The 27063-nt window shown below is 40.3% G+C and overlaps 1 protein-coding gene across 11 annotated transcripts in view; it reads left to right on the top strand.

The window, feature by feature from the left end:
- Positions 1–27063, top strand: part of TENM3 (teneurin transmembrane protein 3) — a 316633-nt gene that overhangs the window by 233363 nt on the left and 56207 nt on the right. For 5 of the 11 annotated variants that reach the window (XM_067721902.1, XM_067721903.1, XM_067721904.1 and 2 more), the window contains 4 exons: positions 7883–8029; positions 21358–21574; positions 22583–22702; positions 23502–23763. In XM_067721902.1, the coding sequence (XP_067578003.1) occupies positions 7883–8029; positions 21358–21574; positions 22583–22702; positions 23502–23763 (746 nt within the window). Of the gene's footprint in view, positions 1–5368; positions 5396–6970; positions 6989–7882; positions 8030–21357; positions 21575–22582; positions 22703–23501; positions 23764–27063 lie in introns of all 11 variants that reach the window. The other 6 variants (XM_067721907.1, XM_067721896.1, XM_067721898.1 and 3 more) reach the window with 2 other exon arrangements.

The raw sequence follows: 27063 nt of genomic DNA on the forward strand, positions 1-27063 counted from the left end.
TTACCCAGGTACACAGTTCTGCTTCTGCTGAGTTGTACGTAGAGCGTGTTTATTAAGTGTATGGACTTTGGTCTCAGACCATCTGGTTGGAATTTTGGCCACTTGAGGAAGTTATTTAATTTCCTGTGCCTCAAGTTTCTTCATTTGTGAAGTAGGGAAGATAATACAAGTACCTCTTACCCCATAGAGTGGTGAAAATTAAATGAGCCAGTTCATATAAAATGCTTGGCATAGTTTTCAGCACATAGTAACAGTCAGTAAAGGCTAGTGACTGTTAGTACCGCTGTATATGATTAGGATAGATCGATCGGGCAGGGGGAGAGGAACAGATGGGTGAAGGCGAGGGAAGGATATTGTAAATGAGGTATTGCTCACATATGCTTCTTTCCCACAAGGTAGCCTCTCTGTTATTCGTAGAATTTCTCCAGGAGCTGCAAACACATGTAGGACATGGTGTTACCGAACCCAGGTCCAGCTGCTCGCCACTCGAAAGCCAGTTCTTGAGACGAGTGTTGGTAGGAAAGGAAACGTTGCTTTGTTTCGGAGGCCGGCAACCAGAGGAGAGGGTGGACTCCTGTCCGAGAACCAACGCCCGATTGCTGTTCAGAGGACAGGGGCTTTTAAAGGGCAGTTTCAGGGCTGTACAGGCGGAGGGCGGGGGCAGAACAGCGTGGTCAGCTCTGACAGTCGCCCTGAAATCAGGAATGTGATGGTCTCATCGGCGTCACCTTGCTTGTTTTAAGTACAGTTGATCTTTAGTTCCAGGGTTTGTTCCCATTGCTTTGAGGCCAGCTCTCGGAATTGTGTGAAGTGGAGTAGCTTATGTCGTGGCCTCAGTTTGGTCATCCTGTAGCCGTCCTCCTCCAGCTCGTGGAGGGTGTTTGTATCTACAGGGCAGCTCATGGGACACGGCTCAGAATATGATCTGAGCCCTTGAGGAGCTGAAGGTCCTTGACTGTGCTGAATGACCAAACTCCTATTATTTGGTCTCCTCTGACTGTTTTCCTCTGTTTCTGCGTTTTCTCACTTCTCTGATTAAACTTATTCTTTGGCTAAAGTTTTTCCGCAGACAAAAGGCGGGCTGAGGACCTGGGGACAAGGGCTATAGGGTCCTGCTCCGTTTCAGTAGGACCACCATGATAAGTACATTGAATCATTTTCTTCAGCAGGTATTAAGAATCCCTTATGAGCCGGGAGAGGGGAATACAGTGATTAGCGTGGCCATGGAGTTTGCATTTCTAATGGGGAAGATTTACACATTAAGTCTCCTACGTCTGTGTATTGTTAAAGCCTTGCGTTTTCCTGGAATCTCTTAACTGAAATGAATTGATCCCGGCTAGTTCTGGATTTTTTTCTCTTCTCCTTTTACATTTACCCTTGTGTTTATAGTCCTAGACTTCATCCACGAGACGTATTCAGGGGGAAGAACGGGAAGAATCGGTTAACTAGAGGAAACGGAGGGAACAGGGCTGCCCATAATTTTGATAGATAAGCAGATGAGGCCACAGCATGTAGGTAGAATTTCCAAAAAGATGCTGTTCCTCCCTACTCCACATTGGGAACGAAAATGGTACGAGAAGACGAGCTATGAGCCAGCTCCTTCCCGGGGGGCTGTGGAATCCGCGTCCTTTACTAAGCCGCACAGACAAGGGTAAATCAATTTGTGTTCATCCCCACGCATCTTCCCCAAAAGTAAAGGGGGGGAAGTATGGTAAACAGGGGCCTTGAAAAGAGAAAGAATTCTTTTTAAAAAGAAGCACCTAGAGGGGAGTGTGTGAAGATACAGTACTAGTCATTTGCTTTGGTGATATTGGAGGTTTATGAGCTAATCATAGAATAAAAATTCTTTTGAGGAGCCAGACCTTTCTCCCACATCTCAGATTTCACTGAGCCTTTGCCCACCTGTACCGGCAATTAGACCAAGGACTTCCAGTGCGTGGGCTCGAAACTGGCACAGTTGTTTCATCTGTTATGTTCTGGGATGACTGTGTATCGGATGAGCCCTGGCATTTGAAGACACCCGCCTGCCTTCTGCCACGTAAGGTGGATCCACCTGGCACTTTGCCAAGGAGGCCTGTAGAAGGCGTCAAAAGGATGTTGCTGCCCTATGGCTTTTGGGAACAAGCATCTGCTGAGATTCATGTTAGGTCAGGAAAGATTGCACAGTACTTCTGAGATTCTTTCATTCATTTCTTCTACTAAAGAAAAAAGTTTTGTTTGTTTCTAAATGTCTAAGAAGAGGCATTATGACATAGTGGTTAAGAGCAGGCTCCAGAGCCAGACAGCCTAGACAGCTAGCCTGTGACCTTGTACAAACTGCCTCTCTCCTCCTTTCTTCATCTGTATTTACTGTGTAACTGTATTTACATCGTAGGGTTGTGGTGAAGATTAAATGAGAGAATGATATAAAGCACTTAGAGCTAGAAATCTGGGACTCAACAATATATCAGCCAGGTGTTTGTAATCTGCAAGTTACGGAACCAGAGCTCCTGAAATGCTAGAATCATAAGTGGCACTTATGAGCGTGTGTGCATGTTTTTCGGGGGCGAGCGCAGAGAATCCGTAAGTCTCACCACTTGTCTCGGAGATCTGAGACCCCAGAAAGATTAAGAACCACTATCTTATAGGAAACACGGTAACACTCACTCCTGTACTCCACAGGGGTCTTCTTAAAAGATAAATAAGCAAGAGGGAGGAGATATGGGGATGTATGTATGTGTATAGCTGATTCACTTTGTTATATAGCAGAAACTAACACACCATTGTAAAGCAATTATACTCCAATAAAGATGTTTAAAAAAAAAAAGATCAATAATTGAAACTCCAGGGAAAGTGTTTTATGAATACAGCAATTTCCTGGAGAACAGTTTTTGAAGGGCTCCATTTTATATGTCTCGAGCTCATATTTATAAGAGTTTTCTTCTATAAAACAAATTTAAAACTTCTTCGTAGATCTAATAGGAACGACTTTCCTTTAGTGTCAGAACACGGTTGTTCATTTTCAAAGTGATTTTTTTTGCAGCTTAATTTGCATTTCAGCAATTGATAAGTGTATTAATTTTTTAAATATACTGTATTATTTTTTACAATTATTGTTGCTAATGGCTTTTTACAACATACCTGCATTTTTCTGATGATTTCCTGTAGTGGCTTATATAATGATGTTTTTATTGTTGCAGTTATTATCTTTAATAGTTATTTGAACCTCATATATGGACATCTTCTTTTAACTTCTTCATTATTTAGAGCCAGGCTTCTGTGGTATTGTCGGAAATTTTACTCTATGCGGCCAAAATATAGGTGGTGGTTTCCCCCCCTTCTCTCTTACTCTTAAGCTATCAGCCTCAACTATTCCCTGTGATATAAAATGCAAATGACACATCTTTGTATTTTTTTCTTCAGTACAGATATTTTTCTTATGGTTAGTTTTACAACTTTTTGTAAAACGTGTTTTAAATATTTTTAATATGTAAAGCTTTATGTAAAATTTGACCTGCTGTATACTTTAAATGTTTTCTAATTTCAGCTCCACTTTCCATATTCTCTTGGCCCAGTGGCAAACCTACCTTTACCCATAATCCACTGTTTTGCATAATTGATTCTGTTTGCTAAAATAATGGGATTGGCTGGATTCTAATTTATTCCTCCTTTAAAACTACTAATCCAGATCAGAATTAATTACATTCCTTACTTTGATTGTGTTAACTGAAGTGGACCAGATGTAAAAGCCAAAGGCTTATACTCCAACTCTGATCAGTGTTATTAATTTTCATAAACTAAGAATTCCCTCAGAAGTACTCCCCTAGCTGAACCAGAAACTCCACCGTGTTTAAAGGCACTTTGTTCATCCTCCGTATTAAGTGAGCCCTTCTGGGACTGCTGGATTATATAATGCTTGGAAGGAATTGTTAAGAAAGTATATGAATGATGTTATACAGTAATACATTTTTATTTTAATGTTTGAAAAGAGTTATTTTTATGAAATTGTAATTTCAGACTAGTGCCTGACAGTGTTTCTCCTCCCCCTTAATTTCTCCTGCAATATATTGTCAGTTAGCTATCAACATGCTTATTTTTATATGCAGTTCAGAAGCCTCTGATGGAATCCTGTGGCAGAGTGAGGCATCCTTTTATATACACGGTACAGATGGGTCTAAACCATTTATGGTTTTGTTTACACACGTGACAGAACTACCAGACTTGAGTAGCTCAACTGAAAGTTATAGTTTAAATCATTCTGTTAAAAGTTCTGCGACCACTTGCATATGTCGGTAATGAAAAATAATCAACATAAGCATCTTTGAAAAGCAATTTTAGACCATTAAGGATGTATGAATTTTGGCAAAGCAAGAAGCTTTGCGGCTTATTAAGAATATATTAGGTCTCTCCAGTGAGTGAACGGAGAGGTATTTACGCCTCTGTTCAAGAGGAAAGATGTAGGCTAACTGCAAGCTCATGAAAGATTAAATGGACAGGTACAGTAAAAGACTTCAGTCTTCATCCTGACTGTTCCGGCAAAGCTTTTGTGAGAAGCAGAGCCTATTCCTGTATGAATCCTGAAAAGAAACAAGATCTCAGTCCGTACTTCTTAATGGACTGTGTACGTGATACGTCACTGTGCATCTGACACGTAGTCAAGGGCTACTGGGTAATCATATTCTACAGAACTTACACATGCCTTTTTCATAATACCATGTTAAATTTGCTCAAGGACTCTCAGTTTCCTTCTTTATTTTTTCTTCTTTATTAACCAAGTTTGATGATTTGTAAATATGCAAGGAACTCAAGAGAGACGGTGACTGAAGCAGAATTTCTGTGGGTTTATCTTGCAGATTGAAGAAAGCATCCGAACATACATAAATGGCTCCTCTGGGCCTTCGGCGTGTTCTTCCCGCCCTTCCACTGTGTGACCCTTATGAAACTACTTTGTTAAAAACAAACTGAAAGAAAGAGAATTATTTTCTCACCTCCCCCCCAAAAAAGTTGATTATTTGTAGATCTCATAGTTGTAAATTTCCCAAATTGTTTAGTAATAAAGAATTGATTCCATTTGTTCTACTTAGCTATGCTTTCGTATACTCTCGGGAAGGATCAGGGTGGGTCCATTCCAAATAATCTGGGAAAGGGAGTGTTAGTTTACCTGCATACTTTCCTGAAAATGCTGAGCATATCCTGGAATCGTGACTACATTTTCTAAAACGTGAATATATTGCATTTTTAGAAGATATGAAGTGCATCTCTGTCATGTAATGGGAGTCTTATGTCAGCTGCAGCTACTCAATTTGCATGTAAATTCTGAAAATTTCCTTGTCCCATGTGACACTTCTGAAATGTCTGTCTGTTCTTTTTTCCTTTTTAATTTCTCAAGCTCACTATTTGGATAAGATAGTTAAAGGTACTGTATACTTGCTCTTTGTTGACATATCTCTATATAACCGTGTATTAGCTTGCACTAGGTATGAAAATAGACTGTTTTCATGCATATTTTTGTAAATTATAAATCAGGCTTACATTATGTGAAATCCTTTGGATTTAAAGTATTGAGACTTGAATGTCTGTGTCTCATTTTTATAAGTTTGGGTTATTGCAGATTTCATCCTATGTAAAAACATTAGTTTTCACTGGAACCAAAAACTGAAGATAACAGTAATTTGCTGTTTTTTGTTTTTTTTGTTTTGTTTTCTGGTTTGTTTTTTTTTTTTTTGGCTTTAAGATCTTCATTGTTGGCAATTCAGCTCATAAGCTTTAAATTCTAAATCAAAGAATCATGAACGCTCACTCTTATCACAGAATAAGAAATTGTCAATCTGAAGAAGATTCTGGTTAACGTATGTTGAGAGAAATCTCATTTATCCTCATATGGAAACTTCTTTGGCTTTTTCTCAGTGTTTCGAAATATATGTGATATCATAATTTATGTTTTGTGATTTTCTAAAACAACTACAAAATACTGTGCATTCTAGAAAACAAATGATAACACCACTCAGCAGAAAACAGCAGATTCTTTGTCTTCAGTTATCATAGAAATAAGTGAAAACCATATTTTTCAGAAGAGAAAATTCCCTTTCCCTTGCTCCTCAGATTACCTATTTTTTATTCCTTGTTTGTGCTTTTCATTAGAATATGAAAATATTCATGACAATATCCAGGCTTTCATGTCATAACTCCTTGTGTGCAGGCAGTCAGCTGCTGCACATCTTTGTCAGTGGGGCAGTTAAACCCCTTATTTTTTTTTTCATTAAAAACAAAACAGAAGCATTCGTAAGGAAAATTCACCTTTTAGGTGACTAATCCGTAAATACAGATGGTACTTGTCTGAAGGAAAAGAAGCCGCAAAATTAATCTTCTCCTGCCCTGATGGTATCCATAAGTGTAATTTCATCATACCCAGCCACAAGAGACTGTCAAAATAGTCTTCTTTCTGTTAACTCTAATCTTAAGAGACAGAAGGTCTCTTTGAGATCTTTTCGTTTCACGTTCCACAGTGGAGGAGGGCAAGCCAAGATATGAATAATTCTTTTAATACAGACTTAAAATAAACATCCTTAAACGGATTGTTCCCTTAAACTTTGTCACCAAAACAAGAGTAGCATTCTAATTATAAGAAGCTGTAGAACAAACTCCACCTGCCAGAGCAAGTATTGTTTTTACTAATATATATTTTATACCAAATTATAAGTAATTCTTTCCAAAGAGATCTGATTAATAGCCAATTATTCTTGCCATTTTAGAGCATTTATATCCTCGTTTCTGTCAGTGTCGTGTCACGCTCATAGACGAGAGCACCGGAATCTACCCAAGTGTCATCCTCATAAACAGATCATGTTGGCTGCATGCCAGTTATCATCTGTAGGAAGTGGCAGAATTTTTTTTTTTTAATGTCATGTTAGGCTGAAACAATTATAGATTTTGGATATATTAAATTATTTTCATTGTTTCCCAAATTTTCCCTCCTTGCCCATAAAAGCAGACAAGATAGGATATAAAGGTAACAGCATAAAAGCTTTAGGGAGATTGTCACAAACTATCACTCTTCGCGCTCTGTCTTGAAGCACGTGACTACCGTGTTTTGTTCGGTCTATCGATGTTTTCCTGTGGTCCTTATGGTATTTCATTTTGTCCGTCCTAAGTAATCAAATATGCACAGCTGTTACATTCGGTTGGAAATCCTGTCGGTCCTATCCCATCCGTATGCGGCCTGAATCCTAATGTTTGTTAGAGTAGATGCTAAGCTGCTTCACTATTTCCTGGGCTTTGCTTATTCTGTGAAAAGGAATGTATTCTCGGCATAAAGTATAGTCATTAATACTGGCCTATACTTTGTGCAGTTATTTAATGCACTGTAATTTCACATGAATATACGGCAACTCTGAGGCCAGATAAAATTAATGTTCTCTTTTCAACATCATTCATATCCTCATACCCGCTTTCATGCTTTGAAATTAGAGGGAATTTTTGAAAGCAACAAGGCGCTTTTAAGAAGGCCAGTGTTGTTTACAGCAGATTGAAGGTCTCTTCTAGGGCTTCTGAGATGGTCTTGTTGTGACGCTTTTTCACACCTTACAACCAACCTTGTCGCTTTGCTAAAGGAAAAAAATTTAAGTTAATTTTGTCTGGCCTGCAGCAATTTAGTGGATCATTGCAGGTATTTCTGTCCTGCACAGGTAAGTGGTGTCTCAAGGGTCAGGCCAATCAAAGATGCCACTTGGATAAGAACGAGATTCCTTAGATAATGTTGCTGTTTCTATCCATGTGCAATTACAGTATTTGTGCTGTTTCGAAAGGCCTGTTCCCACTAAGTGTCCCTCATTTGTTTATTTGAGGTGCAAAAACTTTCAATACTCAAATCGCTTCTGTTGTCCTTCTTTGTCTCTTTTGACAGAGGGGTGCCCCGGTCTGTGCAACAGCAATGGAAGATGCACACTGGACCAAAACGGCTGGCATTGTGTTTGCCAGCCAGGGTGGAGGGGAGCAGGGTGTGACGTGGCCATGGAGACCCTCTGCACAGATAGCAAGGACAATGAGGGAGGTAAGAGACGCTGAGCAGGAAAGCGAGCTTGTGCCGGAACTCAGGTTTATGAGTTCTCGCGGGTACCTGGTTATCTGTTGCCAAAAAAAAAAGAAAAAAATCCGATCCCCACAGATTAAAGTTTTTGAAAAATGTATGAGTGCTGATAGGGTGATTTTGCTCCCTATTTTCCCGGAGACAAATGCAAGATTATCGTCATTCAGGGAAAAGGCAAGGTAACCAAGCTACCGTGTAATGTACCTTGTTCTCCATTCCTCGTGGTAATCTCCAGGTGACAGTTCTCCTTGGTGCAGTTTTTAGGACCCTGTAGATTGGGAGCTCTAAAGCAGTATTTTAATAATGCAACATTCCAAAAGGTGCAAGACAGCTCCCAAGCTCTTCTGTTGGAAGGCCTGGATGAAAAGAAAAAAAAAAAAAGGGAACAGAAAGCAATCCCCTTGAAGCTGTACTTCCAGTGTCTATTTTTTCTTTCCAGTGTCTTTTTATCCTTAACTTTACACCCTGTGAAAAGGATTATGATATTCCACCCCATATAAGCCCAGGGTTAAGAAATAATTATTTTCCCTGTTGCGCACATCCTCCGTGCTAGTGTATTTCAATTTCAGAGAATAGAGAAGTGAGAGTTAGTGTTTGTCTCCAGTGATGGAGGACTTGCCCCTGGAGCTGTTCAGTTTTGGTGTCCCTTTGGGACTGAGGTTTTTGGAAGGATTCAGTTTCTGTCTGGACCTCTGTGGTCACCTGCTGTGTGGGTTAGTGTGTGTTTCCCTACCCCCACCTTCATTCCACCTGCCCTTTTGGGAGTGTCCACGTGGGCAATATAGTGTTGGTTAAAAGTGCAGGTTTAGAGTCAGATCTTCCCTCCAACTCGTAGTGCTTATGTGACCTTAGACAAGGTTCTTATCCCTTTACATTTCAATTGCTTCATGTATAAAAGAGTGATAAAGAAGTTTCTGGAAGGATTAAGCTAGAGAATGTTTGTAAAGGGCTTAGTGTATTGCCGGGGATATACTATATTGTAAGTAGCAGCTATTATTATCCTATTTTCCTTCTTTTGCTTTCAAAAGTGCTCCCCTTGACTGGGTGAAATTCATAAAAGGTTGTCAGAGAAGGTTGAATGGCCTTTTCCTTTCCAAATAGAGTGGACCTAACTTCAGGCAGACCTCGGAGATGTTGCGGGTCCGGTTCCAGAGCACTGCAGTAAAGCAAGCACCAGAATAAAGCAAGTCCCACTAATTGTGGGGTTTCCCAGTGCATATCAAAGTTATGTTTACCCTACACTGTTAAGTTACCCTATACTGCAGTCTGTTAAGTGGGCAATAGCCTTATGTCTAAAAAACAGTGTACATACCTTAATATAAAAATATTGCTAAAAAGTGTTAACCGTCATCTGAGCCCTAAGCAAGTTGTAACATCAAAGTCGTAACATCAAACATCAAAAAACCATCATAGATCACCATCACAGATATGGTAATGAAAAAGTTTGAAATATTGTGAGAATTACCAAAACGTGACACAGAGACACAAGGTGAGCAAATGCTGTTGGCAAAACGGCGCGATGGTCTTTGCTTCACGCGGAGTTGCCACAAACCTTCAATGTATGAAAAATGCAATATCTTTGGAGCACAATAAAGGGAAACACAGTAAAAACAAGGCCTGCCCTGTACTGCTCTCTCAGAAGCAGAGCGCCAGAACCAACTGTCAGCTCTCCCCATTGCCCCCAACACACACACACACACGCACACACACACACACACACACACACACACACTACAGTCATTCTGAAACCAAACGTTATTTGTGTCTCAACTTCCTAAGAGTTGCAATTCTCCCCTTTCATTCTAGCACATTGGTCACTATTTTCCCTGTTTTCTTTTAACCTGAGCTCTTGAGAAACTTGAGCCACTGGTTCTGAGCTGAAGCCTCCTTTGCTGTCTGCTCCTGATAGATTTAGGTGGTCCTTAGCCCTCACAGCCCCTCCTGCCTAATGATATGCAGTTGCCCCGATCCCTCCTCAGCGCGCCCATGTGCCTGTCTTAGGAACCACAGCATCAGTCCTCTCTGACCCCCAGCCCAGACGGCAACTTTCCTCCTTGCTTTCCCCCAAGGAGCCCCTACCCCACTGTGTTCTATTGCCCAGGGAGGAAGAGGAGCTTCCCTTCCTCCTTTTTTTTTTTTTAATTACTCTTTTATTTTTTATTCTTTTGCCACACAGCATGAGGGATCTTAGTTCCCCGACCAGGGATCGAACCCATGCCCCCTGCAGTGGAAGCGCGGAGTGCTGGACCGCCAGGGAAGTCCCTTCCCTTCCTCCTTGATCAGATATTTCACACTTGTCTTCTAAAAGATTTACCTTGAGGAGGTTGCAGACTCTTGCAGAGGGAAGCAAACTGCAGGGCCAAGTCTGCAGAGACGCTGCAGAGTAACTGAGGGGCTAATCAACTCTTTAGTATTGTTATCAGCTGAGGAGGTTTCTCTCTTTCCTCAAAATGTATCAGCTGTGAACTGGCCGCCTTCCCCCCTTGTTTATTCTTCTTAGCCTGAAGCTAGGCTGTCTCTAGACTTGCCTCTCCAAGGGGAAATCTGAGCTGATAGAAGACCTCCTGTGGATTCTCTACTTAGCTCATATAATTTGTATTCCTGTCCCTAACCTAATTTTGTTGATCTTCTGAGAAGGAATCTCAGTGCCAGCTTTATTATATCCTGAGATTGTAACCTGGGTGCCTTATAACCCAAGCTGGAGGGTTCCTTGAACTTAAGCATGGGCTGTGTGTATACAGACAATATTTTCCACACCAAACCCCAACTCAAGACACATAATCTGGCAATTAAGGATATCATTATCATTATATGAGGACAATAAAACAGAATGTTTAAAATAAGGACTATACTTGAAATTCTATGATACGTAGGAACTGTACCATTAGAGATCTATTGTCTAAACTAAGTTTGATGTCAAAATGGTGAATTAGCCAGAAAGTAGCTTTAAGTAATTTGATTTAACACATTAAGTAACTAAGAAGGAGGAGAAGATGAAGAGAGGTTGATTTAGCCCGAATCAGAAATTAAACGTATCATACGAATAGCTGCTAGTCTAGTCTGAGTAATTTTGTAGAACACAACTTTAAGAACTTTGCAGAACACACACACACACACACACACGCACGCACGCACACATGCACACACACACACACACACAAAGAAAGTTGCTTACTATTCCCAGAACTGAAAAAGATATATTTAAAAATTTTAGAAAGGACAGCCACATACGGTGAAATAAATATTTTTTTCTTACGCCAAGCATCTTCCTTCGCCTCCAAAATATACCTTCCTTTACCAAATCCGCTTCACCGCATTTCTACTGCCTAAGCCTAAAGATCCTCAACCTATGGATCTCACTAAATAAATAAAGAATCCGCCTGCCGATGCAGGGGGCACGGTTGGAGCCCTGGTCCGGGAAGATCCCACATGCCACGGAGCAACTAATCCGTGCACTACAACTACTGACCCTGTGCTCTAGAGCCCGCAAGCCACAACTACTGAGCCCGCAAGCCACAACTTCTGAAGCCCGCATGCCACAACTACTGAGCCCACGCACCTAGAGCCCATGCTCCACAACAAGAGAAGCCACCGCAATGAGAAGCCCGCGCACTGCAACGAAGGCAGTCCCTGCTTGCCACAACTAGAGAAAGCCCGTGCACAGCAACAAAGACCCAACGCAGCCAAAAATAAATAAAATAAATTTATTTTTTAAAAAAATAGGTGACCCTCTCTGCCTGTGGAGCCAGCTTCCCCTTTATGTCTCTAACAGGCATGAGGAAGAGCAGGCTTCGAGGGGAATCTGCAATGAGGACCAAGAGAGGTGGGCTACCAATAAGGTAGCCTCCGGAGGGGCTCTAGCTACTCTCGCAGCACCTGCGTGGTCATGAGAAGTAAATCTCCTGTTCAGTCGGACCTTGTTTCTTTAAGGCTCAAATAAATAGCTGTTGCATACACAGACTCATTAGCTTTTCAGAACTAAGACCATCTTTTACCCACCATAAAGGCCTTGACAAAGATCCCCACCCTCTGTGGACTCAACAAGGTGTCTCCCCCTTTGCTTCTCAAATCTGAGCTCCAGGTGTCGCACAGAGGCAGCTGGAGCAGACATCAGGGCAGAGGTGGGCTATGGGAGAGTCAACTTTTAAATCGCACAGTGCACGTCAGAAACTTGTGGTCACTGGACCAGCGAATTGTGGCGAACATCTCCACACAGGGCCTGTAGGCACTTTGGAAGCAAGGACAAGATACCCTTTTCTCATTGGAAACGGTTTCTGAGCAAGGGATCCACGCTGCAGGCCTCCACTTGGCTTTTACATATTTCTTCAGCTTTATCTTCACCTACAAAGGCATCCTCCCTCTAGACCGAGCCACGTCTTGTTCATATCCCGGAACTCACTCTGCTGGTGAAGTCGCTAAGATCAGAGAAAAGACAGGTGAAGAGATGGGAACTGATCCCTAGTAAATACTGTGTGTCTGGAGTGGGGTTGAAGACAGTGACTCCACACTGCTCCATCCTCAGCTTATATAACTGACAAATTTGGAGAGAACTGCACCTAGGCGTACAGACAGTGGTAACAGATATCTGGGTTAATCATCTGTCAACTCTGCTTGTTCTATGCTGCCACCATTCTCGGGATGTCTCTCCCACCAGCTCGAGGTTTACATTCCTCTAGCATAACAAACCCAGTGCAGGGAGGACACCTTTTTCAATGGTTACATGCCACCTGGGCCTGGCCTGAGCCCGACTCTCATTGGTCTGAATTAGGTCACCTGCCCTGCAAGGAAACTGAAGTTCTGTCTCCAGAATAAAGGGGTAAGGATGGTGGGTAGGCAGAGAAACAGATTCCACTATCGGAATGTAAACAGCTGTCGATAGCGTTTGGCTTTAGTGTAACCAGACAGTGTACTCCAATCACCATTTCATATGGCTAGTAGCACTCTGTTAGTTTCAGAAGGAATCTTCTAGTCTCTCTCTCCTCCCTTCCCCGCCAAATTCCAGCGTTCTCACTTGAGAACAAGGAAACCAGTGGTGAGCCTCCCCTGACATGCTCTCCACGCCTGAGACTGACGAGGCAGCTCTCGGTTCTCTCCCAAACGCTTCTGTGCGCATCGTCAGTTTCACCTGGTTACCCTACGACAAGTCTCATTCAATAGGGGGTGTCCTGGCTTTCAGCAGCTTCCCGTATGGTGGTCCTGCTGTGGAAGCATCAAAGTGCAACAGCTAGCCAGAGAAAGCTCTGTGTTTTAGAGACTCAAGACGCTTATTAATGAGATGATTTCTCCAAAATATATTGTCTCTGGCAGTGGTTACCATGTTCCTGTTGTCCTTCTCATTCGGGAGATCTCGTCAGAGTTTCCTTTGACATCTTGCTTCCCTGTCTGGTCCTCCAGTGGATAGCTCCCCTGTGGGGACCAGAGGCATGGGATGCAAGCCCTCTCCTGCATATTGGATGGTTGAGGGCCCAAGAATGACTTAAAGCCTCTTCCTAAATTTTGTGCAAGATGGTAGAGTGTCAAAGTATAAATCCTGCCAGGAAAGATGCATCTTACTTGTAAGTAGATAGAGTTGTTCTTTGTCCTTCAGAGTTGCTACTTCGTGGGGCTAGATGTCAGGAAGATGTATCTAAAACAGGCTTTTTTTACATCTTCAGAGGTTGATAATTGTAGAGATTACAATTCAACTGAATTAATTTCTAAATAAGCTCAGATTCAACTGAGCTTATTTAGAAATTAAAAAGAAACCGTAATGAGAGAGAGAGAGAAAGGAAGGAAGAAAAATACAAACGAAAGATCCAAACTGCAGGAGAAAGCAGGAGTGTGCTAGCAGTGAAAATGAGGAGGGAAACAATGAATGAAATTTTAACGTAAGCCTCAGAATGAGTGTGATGAATGGACAGAGCTGGTCTAAGTTTGGAGATATACCAAATGAAAATAGGGAAATATTTGAAAATAGATTTTTAAGAAGTCCTAGCAGGAGGATGAGACAATGGTGTTCTCCAAAAAACATATTGAAAAATAAAAGTTAAATAAAATAGTAACAGAAATAGGAAGAGGGGGGAAAAATGGTTTAAAAAAAGAAGAAAGAGAGAGGGTGGGAGGGAGGGAAGGGAGGAAATTACTTAGGAAGTTCCTAAGTACTTCTTAAAAAGAATCCAGATATCAGAATATAGAATGGCACTCAGTCTCAGAGCCTTAAAATACGTTAACCTGGCGGATGATTTGGGGCAGGGGGAATTACTATTCATTTGAAAGACCCTATGAGATCCTACTATAGGGAGAGATTCAGGTTACTCTGAACCCTTTTACTATCCACAGAAGTTTTAGAGCCCTGGGAGTCCCCTTCTAGGAAAGAAAAGTCCAGCTTGTGCTCTCAGAAGCAAAGGACCCCAGTAGCCTCCTGGTAGTACAAAAGGAACATGGGGTTTGATCACTGTTTTTTGAATGAGTTTTAGAAGGAGAGGAAAATCAGAGCCACACAGGCTGGAACTAAAAGTCTCCCCTGTATTTTACACCCATTACCATTTGCTGCCACTGCAAGGTTCACAGTGTAACAAGGGGCATCGCACAGAACCTCTTTAGAAAGTGTCCCCTTTCTCCATGTAAGAACCTCTGCATTCCTGGGCAGGGTTATTACTAGTAACCATACACAAGTGCTACATTCTCATTGTCAGGAGTAACCACTGTCAACAACTTAAAGAGTACGTGTTTGTACGCCTCCTTCAGTGAACTTAGATGCACATTTATGTTTTTAAACGTAAACGGGATAGGTACTGTTCTATATTGGATTCTGCCAAAGAAGGTAACTTAGAGATCTTTTCATGTCAGTACATATAGGCCTATCTCCTACTTTATAATAGAGACACGGTTGTCCTAATGAATTTTACCACGACTAGTTAATAATTATTTAGTTGTTTCTCTTTGTTTTTGCTCTTAGTATAAACACAAATCTGTAGTGAACCTGTGTGTGTATATCTGCATGTAAATCTGTGTAAATGTACAAATATTTCTTTGGGACAGATTTTTAGAAATGAAATTGCTGGGTCACGGGGTATTTTAATTTGTAATTCTGGTAGCTACTGCCAATTGCCTTGCAAGTGAGTTTCGCCATTGTGCACGTCATCCGTAGGATAGCGCTTACCTTCCCCATGTTCATGATCTGTACATGATCATTGTACATAAGCAAAGTTGTCCAACAAAATGAAAAATATGAATTTTGTCTGCTGGGTGGAAATGACTCCATTTTTATTGTTTAATTTGCATTTCCCCAATTACTAGTTAGATTGATTATCTTTATATATGTTCCTTGATTGTTTGCATTTCTTCTTTTGCTAATTGCTTATTTATTTTTCTTGACCATTTTTTTCTATTGAGTTACTTGACTGTTTCTTTTTAATTTTTAGGAGTTCTTTGTATATTCTTCTTATCAGTTCTTTATGAGGTGTGTTGCAGATATTTTATCCCAAGTTTTCGTTATCTTTTAACTTTGTTTATGGTGTCTTTCATCATGCGGAAATTTTCAAACGATAAACTTTTACAAGGTAAATGTTGATAAGGTTTAACTTTTCCTTCATGAATTCTGGGTTGTGTGTCTTTATAAGTACATACATAAGTTGTACTTATGTGTAGTATTTCCTATAATTTCTTCTAATACTTTTTGTAATTTTATGGATTGCTTAATGTCCAGTTCATCAAGAACATGTAAAGATACCTATTAGGGTAAAAATAGAAACAGGAATTCAAGGATTAGCATAGTGTCTGAGGGCAGGAAAAAGGTGATGAAAGAAAATCAGCACGTGTCTCTGCTGTGCTTTTAAGACATCATTTTGACCTGTTTAGATCTCATAATCTCTAGGAACTGAATTGATTCTTCACTTCATTCAGCAAAATTATTGTATGCGTACTTGGTGCCAAGAAGTATGTGTCCTAAATTCTGGTGCTACAACAGTGAACTAGATTAGCCCTCAAGGAACTTCGTGAGACCATTGTCTGAGCTGATTGCTAAAGGAATTGGGGAGGGGGATAAGAGAGCAGGTGAGAAGTCTCCCGGTGGAGGAAATAATAATCACAAAGGTCTTGTAAGCCAGGTTAAGGAGTTCTAACTACTCAGAAAGCAGCAGGGACCAATTAAAGGAAGTATTTTAGCTAGAGAAGTGAAATAACCACATTTGATTTCTACCAACATTACTCAGATTTAAGTGTTGAGAATGAATAGCTAGGACAAGACTGGCACCTGGGAAACCAACCCCTTGTTGAGATCTTGTCAGGAAGTGACCATGTGGTCTAAACGGTTGTTTCAGTGAAATGGAAAGAAATAGACTGATTCAAGAGATGTTTGGGGTGGAGAAAAGGAGGATCTGGTCATTGATTAGGTGCAGAGAAAAAGGGAGAAGAGGAATCAAGGTTGACATTCAGGTTTCTGCTTTGAGAAACTGGGTGAGTGGATGGTGGAACCATTCCTTGAAATAGGAAATGCAGAGGAAGCGAGTGTTCAGAGAAGATCATATTTGCTGTGCTTTAGACGTGTGTTAAGTTTTCGATGCCCGTGTAATATCCAAGTGGAAATATCTAGAAGACCGGTTGTGGATTTGGAGTTCAGGAGAATGATCAACCTGGAGTCATTAGCCTTGAAATGTTGTGAACATAGAGAGAATAAAGCCACCAAGAAAGCTCTGCTGTAGACAAACCAAGAAGATATAGAAAACCAAACATGATCCCAATTCAGTAATAAGTGAATTTCATGCATGGTACAGAATGGTGACTTAAAAGAGCAACAAAAGGTATACCCGTACACTTTGAAAAGTCTAAAATCCACAGATAAAATACTGCATGAGAATTTCTACCTCTACCTCCAAGTTGAAGGTGGGGGAGGGGCTTCCAAATACTGTGGGGAAGGGCAGTGGGCATTAATTAATTATCTTTCGAGTAAAGATGAAAATTCATTCAAAGGAAATTCATGACTTTTTATCCAGTCAGTATGTCAGGGTTTTAAAAAACAAGTCAAAATATCCATAGCTGCTTAAAAGACAGAAGCAGATCAAAGCCAGCATAGAGGGTAAACTAGGAAAAGATGGAGTCAGACATTTTAATTATCTAGCAAAATAGGCATTAAATTTGCCAGAAAAAAAATCAAGAATGATTTAAAGACTATAAGGAAATAGGGCAGGGTAGAAACTTTAAAGCAAGACTAGAGGTTGGCAAACTTACCCCTGGGCCAAAGCTTGTTTTTGTAAATAAAGTTTTATTGAGACACAGTCACACCCACTCATTTACATATTGTCTCTGGCTGCTTTAGAGCTCTAAAGGCAGAGTTAAATACTTGTAGCAGGGACTATATGGTCCACAAAGTCTGAAATATTTTTTATCTGGCCCTTTATGAAATAAGTTTGCCAGCCACTGTTACAAACCAATGAAAGGGTTAAGAAAGATGAGAACATGTTTTGAAATGATAACAGAACAATAACACTGAGGATTAAGTGGAAGGAAGCATACTCATTGTCTATATCAAAGTACCACTTACATTGCAAAGCCTAACCAGGAGAAAGAGGGGCTCTTAACTGATCATTGGAGTTGTTATTCAGTGGGTTTTGAACAGTTCTGATTTTCTTTAGATTTTTTTACGGTTAATTCTATTAGCTAAGGCTTCCACACCAATCTCAATTTAAGCCGACCTAATATTCCTGAGACTAGAATGGAACGTTGATGATTTTGAGAAGCTCTTCCACGAAGTCACTTTTACTACCGTATACATTTGGGCAAGTGGGTAATCAGCTTAGTTTTACTAGATAGCCCTAGCCACGTGAGTATAGACAAAGAATGAAAAGTGTTTTCTCGAGTTATAGGAAGCCAGATTCATAACCATCCGTCACTTGCTTGGGCAAGTCACTGATAAACTCTGCAGAAAAATAACAAACCGTGTGTCCCTGCAACTCGGCTATTGAAAATGAGATTCTTTCTCTGATTGATGTTAGCAGAGAGGCTTGTAAAAATGCATTCCCAACTGACTAGTTCAGAAGGTGTCGATCTCGTGCAGTTTTTTTTTTTTTTTTTTTGCGTTTTGCGGGCCTCTTACTGCTGTGGCCCCTCCCGTTGCGGAGCACAGGCTCCGGACGCGCAGGCTCAGCGGGCCCAGCCGCTCCGTGGCATGTGGGATCTTCCCTGACCGGGGCATGAACCCGCGCCCCCTGCATCGGCAGGCGGACTCTCAACCACTGCGCCACCAGGGAAGCCCTCATGCCGTTTTATGACCTGCAGACTACATGCCAGATGCATGTTTGCTTTTTATAAACTAACAAAGATGAATGATGAAATTGGAGCATTCCTCTTTGGCCAGCTGTACCATATAGTGCCTAAAGGAAGACACTGCGGGGATATTATAGGGGACAAAGTGGGGGGGGGGAATTTAACCCTTAATTACCAGATTAATGGAGATAAAATATAATGTTTGGAAGTACTTTCACTATTAAGTAGTTTCTACTTATGTTAAAAAAACGAACGTAAGGGGAAAACCTGTAAGAATATAAAATATTTGTGTGGAATTACTCTGCCAAGCATATGCACACCCCATTCTAAATCCATGGAGTCAGAGCTCTTAGATACATCATAAAACAGATTAAAGATTCCTCATGAAGTCTCAACATATGATCATGAATTGTTACTGAATGGGGTTTTTTCAATTGTTTTTTGAAGCTAAAAATGATTTAGGGGCAATAGGTCAACCATCTACGATTTTAAAAATCTGAATCTTCATAACTATGCTTCTATTTCTTTGAGACAGATGGAGAAAAATGCAATATATTGCATTATTATAACATATCCTCTTGAAAAATAAGCCTCTATCATAGTTTCATCTTTCTTCCACTAGAAATATTGAAGAATATTTAGACATTTTTTATCTTTGTGGCCTTTTGGCTAAGAAAGCAATATTTTGATAAATTTCTATGAAATTTCAAAGCTCAGTTTCATTTGACTTTCTTAAACATGATTTTAAATTTTTGTCAAAGAATAAATATACAGTTTCAAGTAATTAACCCATTTTTTAGAAATATAAGAGACACCTACATGAAAATGTATCTATAATAAAAAAAACTATGTAATAAGATCTACTTATCAGAAATTCTGACTCATACATTTTCATGTCAAATTATGGTGTCAAAAAGTTAAAATAGTAATGTAAAAAGAGTCCAACACCATACATTTAATTCCAATATTTACGTATTAAGCATTTTTTTTCAACTATAAGGGAAATAGTGAGATTTTTAGTTAATGTCTCTGGATAAACTGCATATCTTTCAGTTTCAAGTGACAGAAAGGCCACAACCCAAACAGGCTTAAGGAAGAAGGCAATGCTTTGGCTTCTAGAACTGAAAAGCTCAGGAGGTCAGGGTCAGCTTATTGCAAAAGCCCCAAAGGTGTCACTATGACCTGTTGTCTTAGGTCTCCAGCTCTTGACTTTGCCTCTTCTGGGATGACTCCGTTCCCAGACAGGTTCTGCTGTAGTGGCAGCAAGAAGGATGCAGCAACCCTGGCCTCACAGCCTTACAGCTCCAAGCCTGGGGGGATGGGAGCTGATGGGGCAGGATTGCTTTTTAGATAGTTCCTGAAATTCAATCTGGCTTGACAAGTTAGGTCACATGTACATTTCTGAACCAAGCACAAAGGGAAATATGCACGTAGACTTGAGAGTTGGGGAGAACTGGGTACCCAAATGGAAGTTCAGAGCTGTTGCACAAACAAGGGGGAATGAGTGTTAGGAGAAACCACAAGTGTTGACAACGTTCTTCAGGTGGGAGCCAGGCTCCTCATCTCCTGTTTCTTACCTTATCTGCGTTGTTGACCTAATTCTAGACTGGGCAATATAATTCAATTTAGTCTGTTTTCTTTTGTCTCAGTTTGCTGTCAGATAATGAATGGGCAAGCTTATGTTCTATTAATAAGAGTAGCCTAAAGCTAAAGAAAAAAATGACTAGTGTGGTTTTTCTAAAAATAAAAGTTATTTCAAAACACTTGTGTAAATAAAATATATAGGTCAGCTAGATATTTTCAGCTGAGTTTGCCATAATAGGGTCACACCAAGACCTAAAACTTAGGTGTGAAGATTTTATAATGATTTTTTGTCTGTTCTCCCAAAGGTAATTAAAGTCTTCGGAAACTAATGTTTTTATTAATCTACATTGAGAAATGAAATTGCCAAGCAGATCAAACTTCATGTATCATCTGGTCACTGAAAAATGACCTTAAAGGATAATGTCATCAACCATCATAACCTGACTCTTATCTGCTAATGGGATGGTTTAAATGTTTCAAACAAAATTCTTACATGGGGCATTGAATGTAGTTTCCTTCTGATATTTCTGGAGAATGCTCTGGAAGATTCTACCCATTACTCTTGTTATGTGACCAACAGTGTAGGTCCATTTTTAGTGATAGGTTTCTTATCATTTCCAATATTATGGCCTATTTACATTAGCCACATTTTTATTAACATCTGCATTTTAAAGGATGTGTATTAAGAGCTCAGGTTCCTGTTTAAAATATGAGCAATGCCTTAATTTTATACGGAAAACACTTTACCATCCTTGGGAAAATGGTTTCCTTGAAAGGTGGTTGGCTAATCTCATTCATTATATGTTACTCTGTCTATGTATTTCACGGACTTTCATATTCTGACCTTTGCCCAAATTTTAGATGGGGGAACAGACGGTTAGTGGAGCAGTCTGAACACACACAGTATTTACCAATTAAGTCCACCGTTGTGTATGGGCACAGCTCATGGCACGTCAAAACAGTTACAATAGTAACATCAGAGCTCAGTGATCACAGGTGACCATCACAAATATAATAATAATGGAAAAGTGGAGTATCGCGAGAAATACAAAAATGTAACAGAGACACGAAGTGAGCAAATGCTGTTGGGAAAATGGCACCGATAGACTTGCTCCACACGGTTGCCACAAACCTCCGATTTGTAAAAAACTCAGTATCTGTGAAGAGCAATAAGACGGGGTCTGCATGTGATGGATTGTTCTAAACAGTCATTTTTTATTTTTTACTCAGAATCAACATTATATGATTTTTTTTCAGCCATCTTCAATCCAAACATTTACTGTCTATGAAAGCAACTGCAGGTATTGTATTTCATTTGGTTTCAAAAAGTATGCCTCCTAGAAATGACTATCAGATAGGGGGAGCGAATCGTTTGATGTGGAAAAAGCCAATCAACAAACAAAACGTGCTCTACATCATGGCAGAAAAAGAGGAGTTCTCTTACTGGTTTCCGTTTCTGTCTACAGATGGACTCATTGACTGCATGGATCCTGACTGCTGTTTACAGAGTTCCTGCCAAAATCAGCCCTACTGTCGCGGATTACCTGATCCCCAGGATATCATTAGCCAAAGCTTACAATCACCATCTCAGCAAGCTGCCAAACCCTTCTATGACCGAATCAGTTTTCTCATAGGATCTGATAGCACCCATGTCATACCCGGAGACAGTCCTTTCAATAAGAGGTTAATGCAGCTTTTCCTTACATAGACTTGTAGTGATATTATCATCAGTGAGAAGCCCTTTATATGAAATGCTGATGACTGTGAATTTGAGGAAAGTGCTTTCTTTAAAAGGCAGTTTCTCCTCGTTTGGCACATCCTTCACCAAACTTCGCATCTCAAGCATTTTTGACATAGTTCCCATACTTTGTCAATTTCAGTACCTGAAACATAACAGGACATCCCATTAAGGAGTCAATAAATCTTCATTTAACTAGTTGATTTTTGTTAGCACAGTTGGAAATGTTTCAAGAGAAGCAATGAAAAGACTCCAAAAGGCAAAACAGAAGTGCACTTTTTTTTAAGCTGAGCTCACTAAATAATATAAATTATGAAATAATGTAATGGAACTGCTAACGGCATGGCAGTAAGATTGCATAAGCTGTTGGACTGGTGCTTTGCAGAGCAGTGATGACCCGAAAATAAACCAGTAAGGGAAAGCAGGTGTCTTGTGTCTCACTGAGCAAAAGAAGATGATTTACACCAGAACTCCTGGTTCTGCAGCAGTTTAATAGCATTAATGCAGTTAGACCCAGCAGTTGATTAAAAGTTGTTTCACAAATGTTCCTTATTGCCTGCTTAAATCTTGTACTTTTTGGTCCCTGTAGATTTCCCAATTGCCTTGGAATTAATTGCAAAGTATACTTTCCTTCATGCAAGCACCAGGTATATGACATGAAAAAACTGCAGCTTATAATTTTAAAACTTCATCTCTAAATTATTGGTCTTGATAACTCTCCAAAATCCAGATTGCAATGAATTAAAACCCCTGGTAAACACCAGACATTTCGAGAATGTGGATTACAATGAATTAGAAGGAACATTGTCTTGGGAGTATTTAAGGTCTGGTTTCTGTGAATACAAGTGCATGCAATAGTGTTATTTTATCCTTAGATTGAATTATCTCTACATCATGATAATGTTGGCCTGAAAAGACAAATGTTCATTCTAGTTCTTCTACTTTTCCCACAGCCTTGCATCCGTCATCAGAGGCCAAGTACTAACTGCTGATGGAACGCCACTTATTGGAGTGAATGTCTCATTTTTCCATTACCCAGAATATGGATATACTATTACCCGCCAGGATGGAATGTAAGTTAATCCCAACACCCTGTCTCTGTTTGAAGTATTTTAAGTATAAAAACTAGGCATGCTTGGGCTTCCCTGGTGGCGCAGTGGTTGAGAGTCCGCCTCCCGATGCAGAGGACACGGGTTCGTGCCCCGGTCTGGGAAGATCCCACATGCCGCAGAGCGGCTGGACCCGTGAGCCATGGCCGCTGAGCCTGTGCATCTGGAGCCTGTGCTCCACAATGGGAGAGGCCACAACAGTGAGAGGGCCGGGTACCGCAAAAAAAAATAATAATAAAAACTAGGCATGCTTGTGTCACCCATTATGTTTTATTGTCCCTTCTAATATGGAAATGCAACAACTTTTAGACTCCAGAAATCTGTGACAGTATACATGGTGGCAGAAATTTAAAGTTATATACTCAGATAGGTCTTTAAAAGTTGATTTCATTTCCTAAGGCATAATAATAGTGTTGTGGTTTTATAGGAGAATGTTCTTCGTCTTAGAAGATTCATGTTAAAATATTTGAAAGTGAGATTTTGTAATATCTACAACTTACGCTCAGATGGTTCTGGAAAAGGAGTAGATAGGTAGATAGATAAAGCAAATTTGGAAAAATGTTAATAAATTAGTAAATCTAAGTTAAGGGCGTATGGATGGTCATTGTGTAATTCTTTTAATATTCCTTTAGATTTGAAACTATTTCATATAAACGTTGGGAGAAGAAGTTTTTCTTTATAAAGCATATTGATCTGGGGAGGTGAGTGACTGGAGTTGCATGAGATCCAGATAATTCATTAAGCATGTCTTGTTTTTTCTTAGGTTTGACTTGGTGGCGAATGGCGGGGCTTCTCTAACTTTGGTATTTGAACGATCCCCGTTCCTCACTCAGTATCATACTGTGTGGATTCCATGGAATGTCTTTTATGTGATGGATACCCTAGTCATGAAGAAAGAGGAGAATGACATTCCCAGCTGTGATCTAAGTGGCTTCGTGAGGCCGAATCCTATCATTGTGTCGTCACCTTTATCCACCTTTTTTAGATCTTCTCCTGAAGACAGTCCCATTATTCCCGAGACACAGGTAGGATATTCTAGCAGGCATTGCTTTTATATAAACCATTTTCAGATCATGGGGTTTCCAAAGAATGTTTTTACAGGATTACAGAATTCCGGTGCTATCCTAAATAATTCTATAGAATGACATATAGAATGTGGTGTGTGTATGTACAAGGATAGGTATTTCTATAGTAAGATATCTAGTTATTCCTTAAAGATCTATTAAAAATACTTTTTCCTCAAGCTATATCTGTATCTTGTATTAATTGTAGCCAAATGGGAAAACAGCTTAAGCTCGACAGCTAATAATGTCTTTGCTCGTGTATTCATTCATTGGAAAAAGGTTTTAGTGCCTGTACCTGACCTCCTAACTGACACTGTACCAAGTGCTACTGTACATGGTCATTACTCTCAATATTTTACTGCTTAATGATTATTGTAAGCCATTCTACATGTGATAAAGATTTGAATGAAGAACTATGGAAGTTCAAAAGAGAGGTCAGTTCCTAAGGAAGCCGAGGAAAACATCACTGAAGAGGCTGGCCTTCAAAGGCGGGAAAGGATATTCCAGATAGAAGAAAATGTGTGAGCAATAGCATGGTGGTAAAAACAAATGCTGTTGTATAAAAACTGGTGAGCAATTTAAAGGTGGAGGACACTCATGGGGAAAGACTGGGGCCAGATAATGAATGGCCCAGAAATACCATACAATGGATACCTTGAATTCTTTAGATGACATGGAACCAGGGGGCCAATGTAGATTTTTCAGCATTTCTCTAATGCTAACTCAAGTGACAAAATGCATAAAATAATAGAAGGAGACAGATCAGTGAACAGAATAGTATTCACTGTACTTCCATACAGACCCAGCACCCCGAGGCAGAGGGCCCACCAATCATACTGGTTGTGGAAATGAAGAAGAGGGAATGGATTAGACAGATTTGGAGGTAGAGCTGGGAGGACGTGGTTTCCGCGTGTTTAACCAAGTCAAGGATGGAGCTCACAGATCAGGCAGCTGGCGAAAATCGGCTTAATGGTTGGTTTTTCCGCTCGGGCTGGATTTACTTTTCCCACTAATGCAAAAAATATGGTCAAATTAAATTACCAGGAGAAACACATTTTAATGAACTAAATTGCAGATATTTGTTCCAGGGAAATAGGCTAATGATGACAAAGACAGTAATCAGTTATTAAAATTAGGAATAACACGATATTTTGAAATACAGAAGTAACTCCTAAAAGACCACGGAAATATATATTCATGAAAGACTGCCTTACCTATGGAAAACGTATCAAATTTATGTGAAATTATTTTGGAAATAAGTTATATGCCTGAGGTTTCAATCACTTATATTTTCAGGGCCATTGAAGAGTCACAAAATCTATTTTTCAAACTAACCCACTGGTATTTCACCCCAGTGATATAGAACAGCGAGTTCTGTTCAGATGATTCACCCTGTACCCTACAGTCCTACAAAAGTACTGTCGATCTTAAACGTAAGGATGTCCCTAAGTCTAATAGAGCTCTAGAAAGTTTCTGTATCTTCATAAACTATTTTGCTTAAGACAGTCTGTGTCTGAATTCAGTCAGCATGGCTGGTAAGGAAAATGCCAACTGTAATAAACTGGTGTGTCTATTACAGCATAGCAATGCCTTCTTCATCTGCCAGATTGCATCACATCCCGCTTCTGCCAACACTGACTCACAGGCCGAATGGAAGTTTGTTTAGCCCCTTCTTTTGTTCTGCTTCCAACTGTGTGATTGTTTATATTGAAAGTGACAGCTATACCCTCAGTAGCATGGGTTCTACTTAAGTTATTAAAATTTGTATGACAGGGCTTCCCTGGTGGCGCAGTGGTTGGGAGTCCACCTGCCAATGCAGGGGACACGGGTTCGAGCCCTGGTCCGGGAAGATCCCACATGCCACGGAGCAACTAAGCCTGTGCGCCGCAACTACTGAGCCTGCGCTCTAGAGCCCGCAAGCCACAACTACTGAGCCTGTGCTCTAGAGCCCACGAACCACAACTACTGAGCCCATGAACCACAACTACTGAGCCCACGTGACACAACTACTGAAGCCGTGTGCCTAGAGCCCGTGCTCCGCAACAAGAGAAGCCACCACAATGAGAAGCCCGCGCACTGCAACGAAGAGCAGCCCCCGCTCGCCGCAACTAGAGAAAGCCCGCGTGCAGCAACGAAGACCCAACACAGCCAAAAATAAATAAATTTAAAAAAAAATTTGTATGACAGATATACATCATTCCTAACCGTTTCACGTGAGAGGAACTGGAAGGAGGAGAAACACTACTGAACACTGAATCGCTATTCTAAGATTTTTCTAAGCGAAAAAGTAGTCCTTTAAGTCTGAATAATGAATATTCATAGAGCAGTATGAGGCAGGCTTTGAGAATGCTATTTAATTCTTAGTAGAGAAAGTGGTGAGTTCCTGGGGTAGGTTCTTAAACATAGATAGTCTTGCACTTCACGGTAGATGTCGTAAGCCTAGGACGAGCTATTATTATTAAACAAACTGATAGCATCACTAGTAAGTAGAATCTGAATTGTTTGGATAGATTTTATACACAATGTAACATAAATTTTTCAAAACATTTAAATAATGTTTTGGCATAATATATTTTGCATATGTCAGGATAAATTTGTTGGCATTCGTTGACCAAGGCACGGCGATGCGTACACGGTGGGGTTAAGACTTTGATTTTTTAAATTTGTAAAGGAGATGATTCTTATGCAGGCGATTATGCTAACTTGTTACGCCCGTCTCAACTCAAAAAGTATATATGGGGTGTCTTTTGCGTGCACTCAACAACACATTAGTTGTTCTCTGGGGGAAATTTACGCAACTTGAACTATTAGTTCATGTCCCATCATATCAAAAATCAGCGGTGAGTTGAAGCTCAGCGTTTAACTAATTATGAGTATGTGCTATTACCTTCCAGCGTGAATATGGAATTTGCTACAATTTAACCCAAATGAATTGGTCTGTTTTGCTATCATTCCTGCCTTTAGGAGTAGGTTTAATCCCTGAATGAGCCAGCTGGCGTGGTCCAGATCTTTGGCCTGGACCACATTGCTGTGCTGAGCTAACCGTCTTACAAATGTCTGCTCTAATTCTTCAGGGCCATAGGCGTGAAAGATGGGTTAGTGAGAATCCACAGTGACCATAAACTAACGAGTCATTGCATGTCAGCCTGCTGGAGCAGTCACAGTATTTCCTGTATGAGGAGTAGCACCTGAGCTGTGATTAACTCAGAATAAATGACAAGAAGCTTTTAGGAGAAGAAAAATTGGGCTGGCAGAGGAGTT

Source organism: Pseudorca crassidens, chromosome 21 (genome assembly GCF_039906515.1).
Source record: "Pseudorca crassidens isolate mPseCra1 chromosome 21, mPseCra1.hap1, whole genome shotgun sequence".
Lineage (NCBI taxonomy): Eukaryota > Metazoa > Chordata > Mammalia > Artiodactyla > Delphinidae > Pseudorca > Pseudorca crassidens.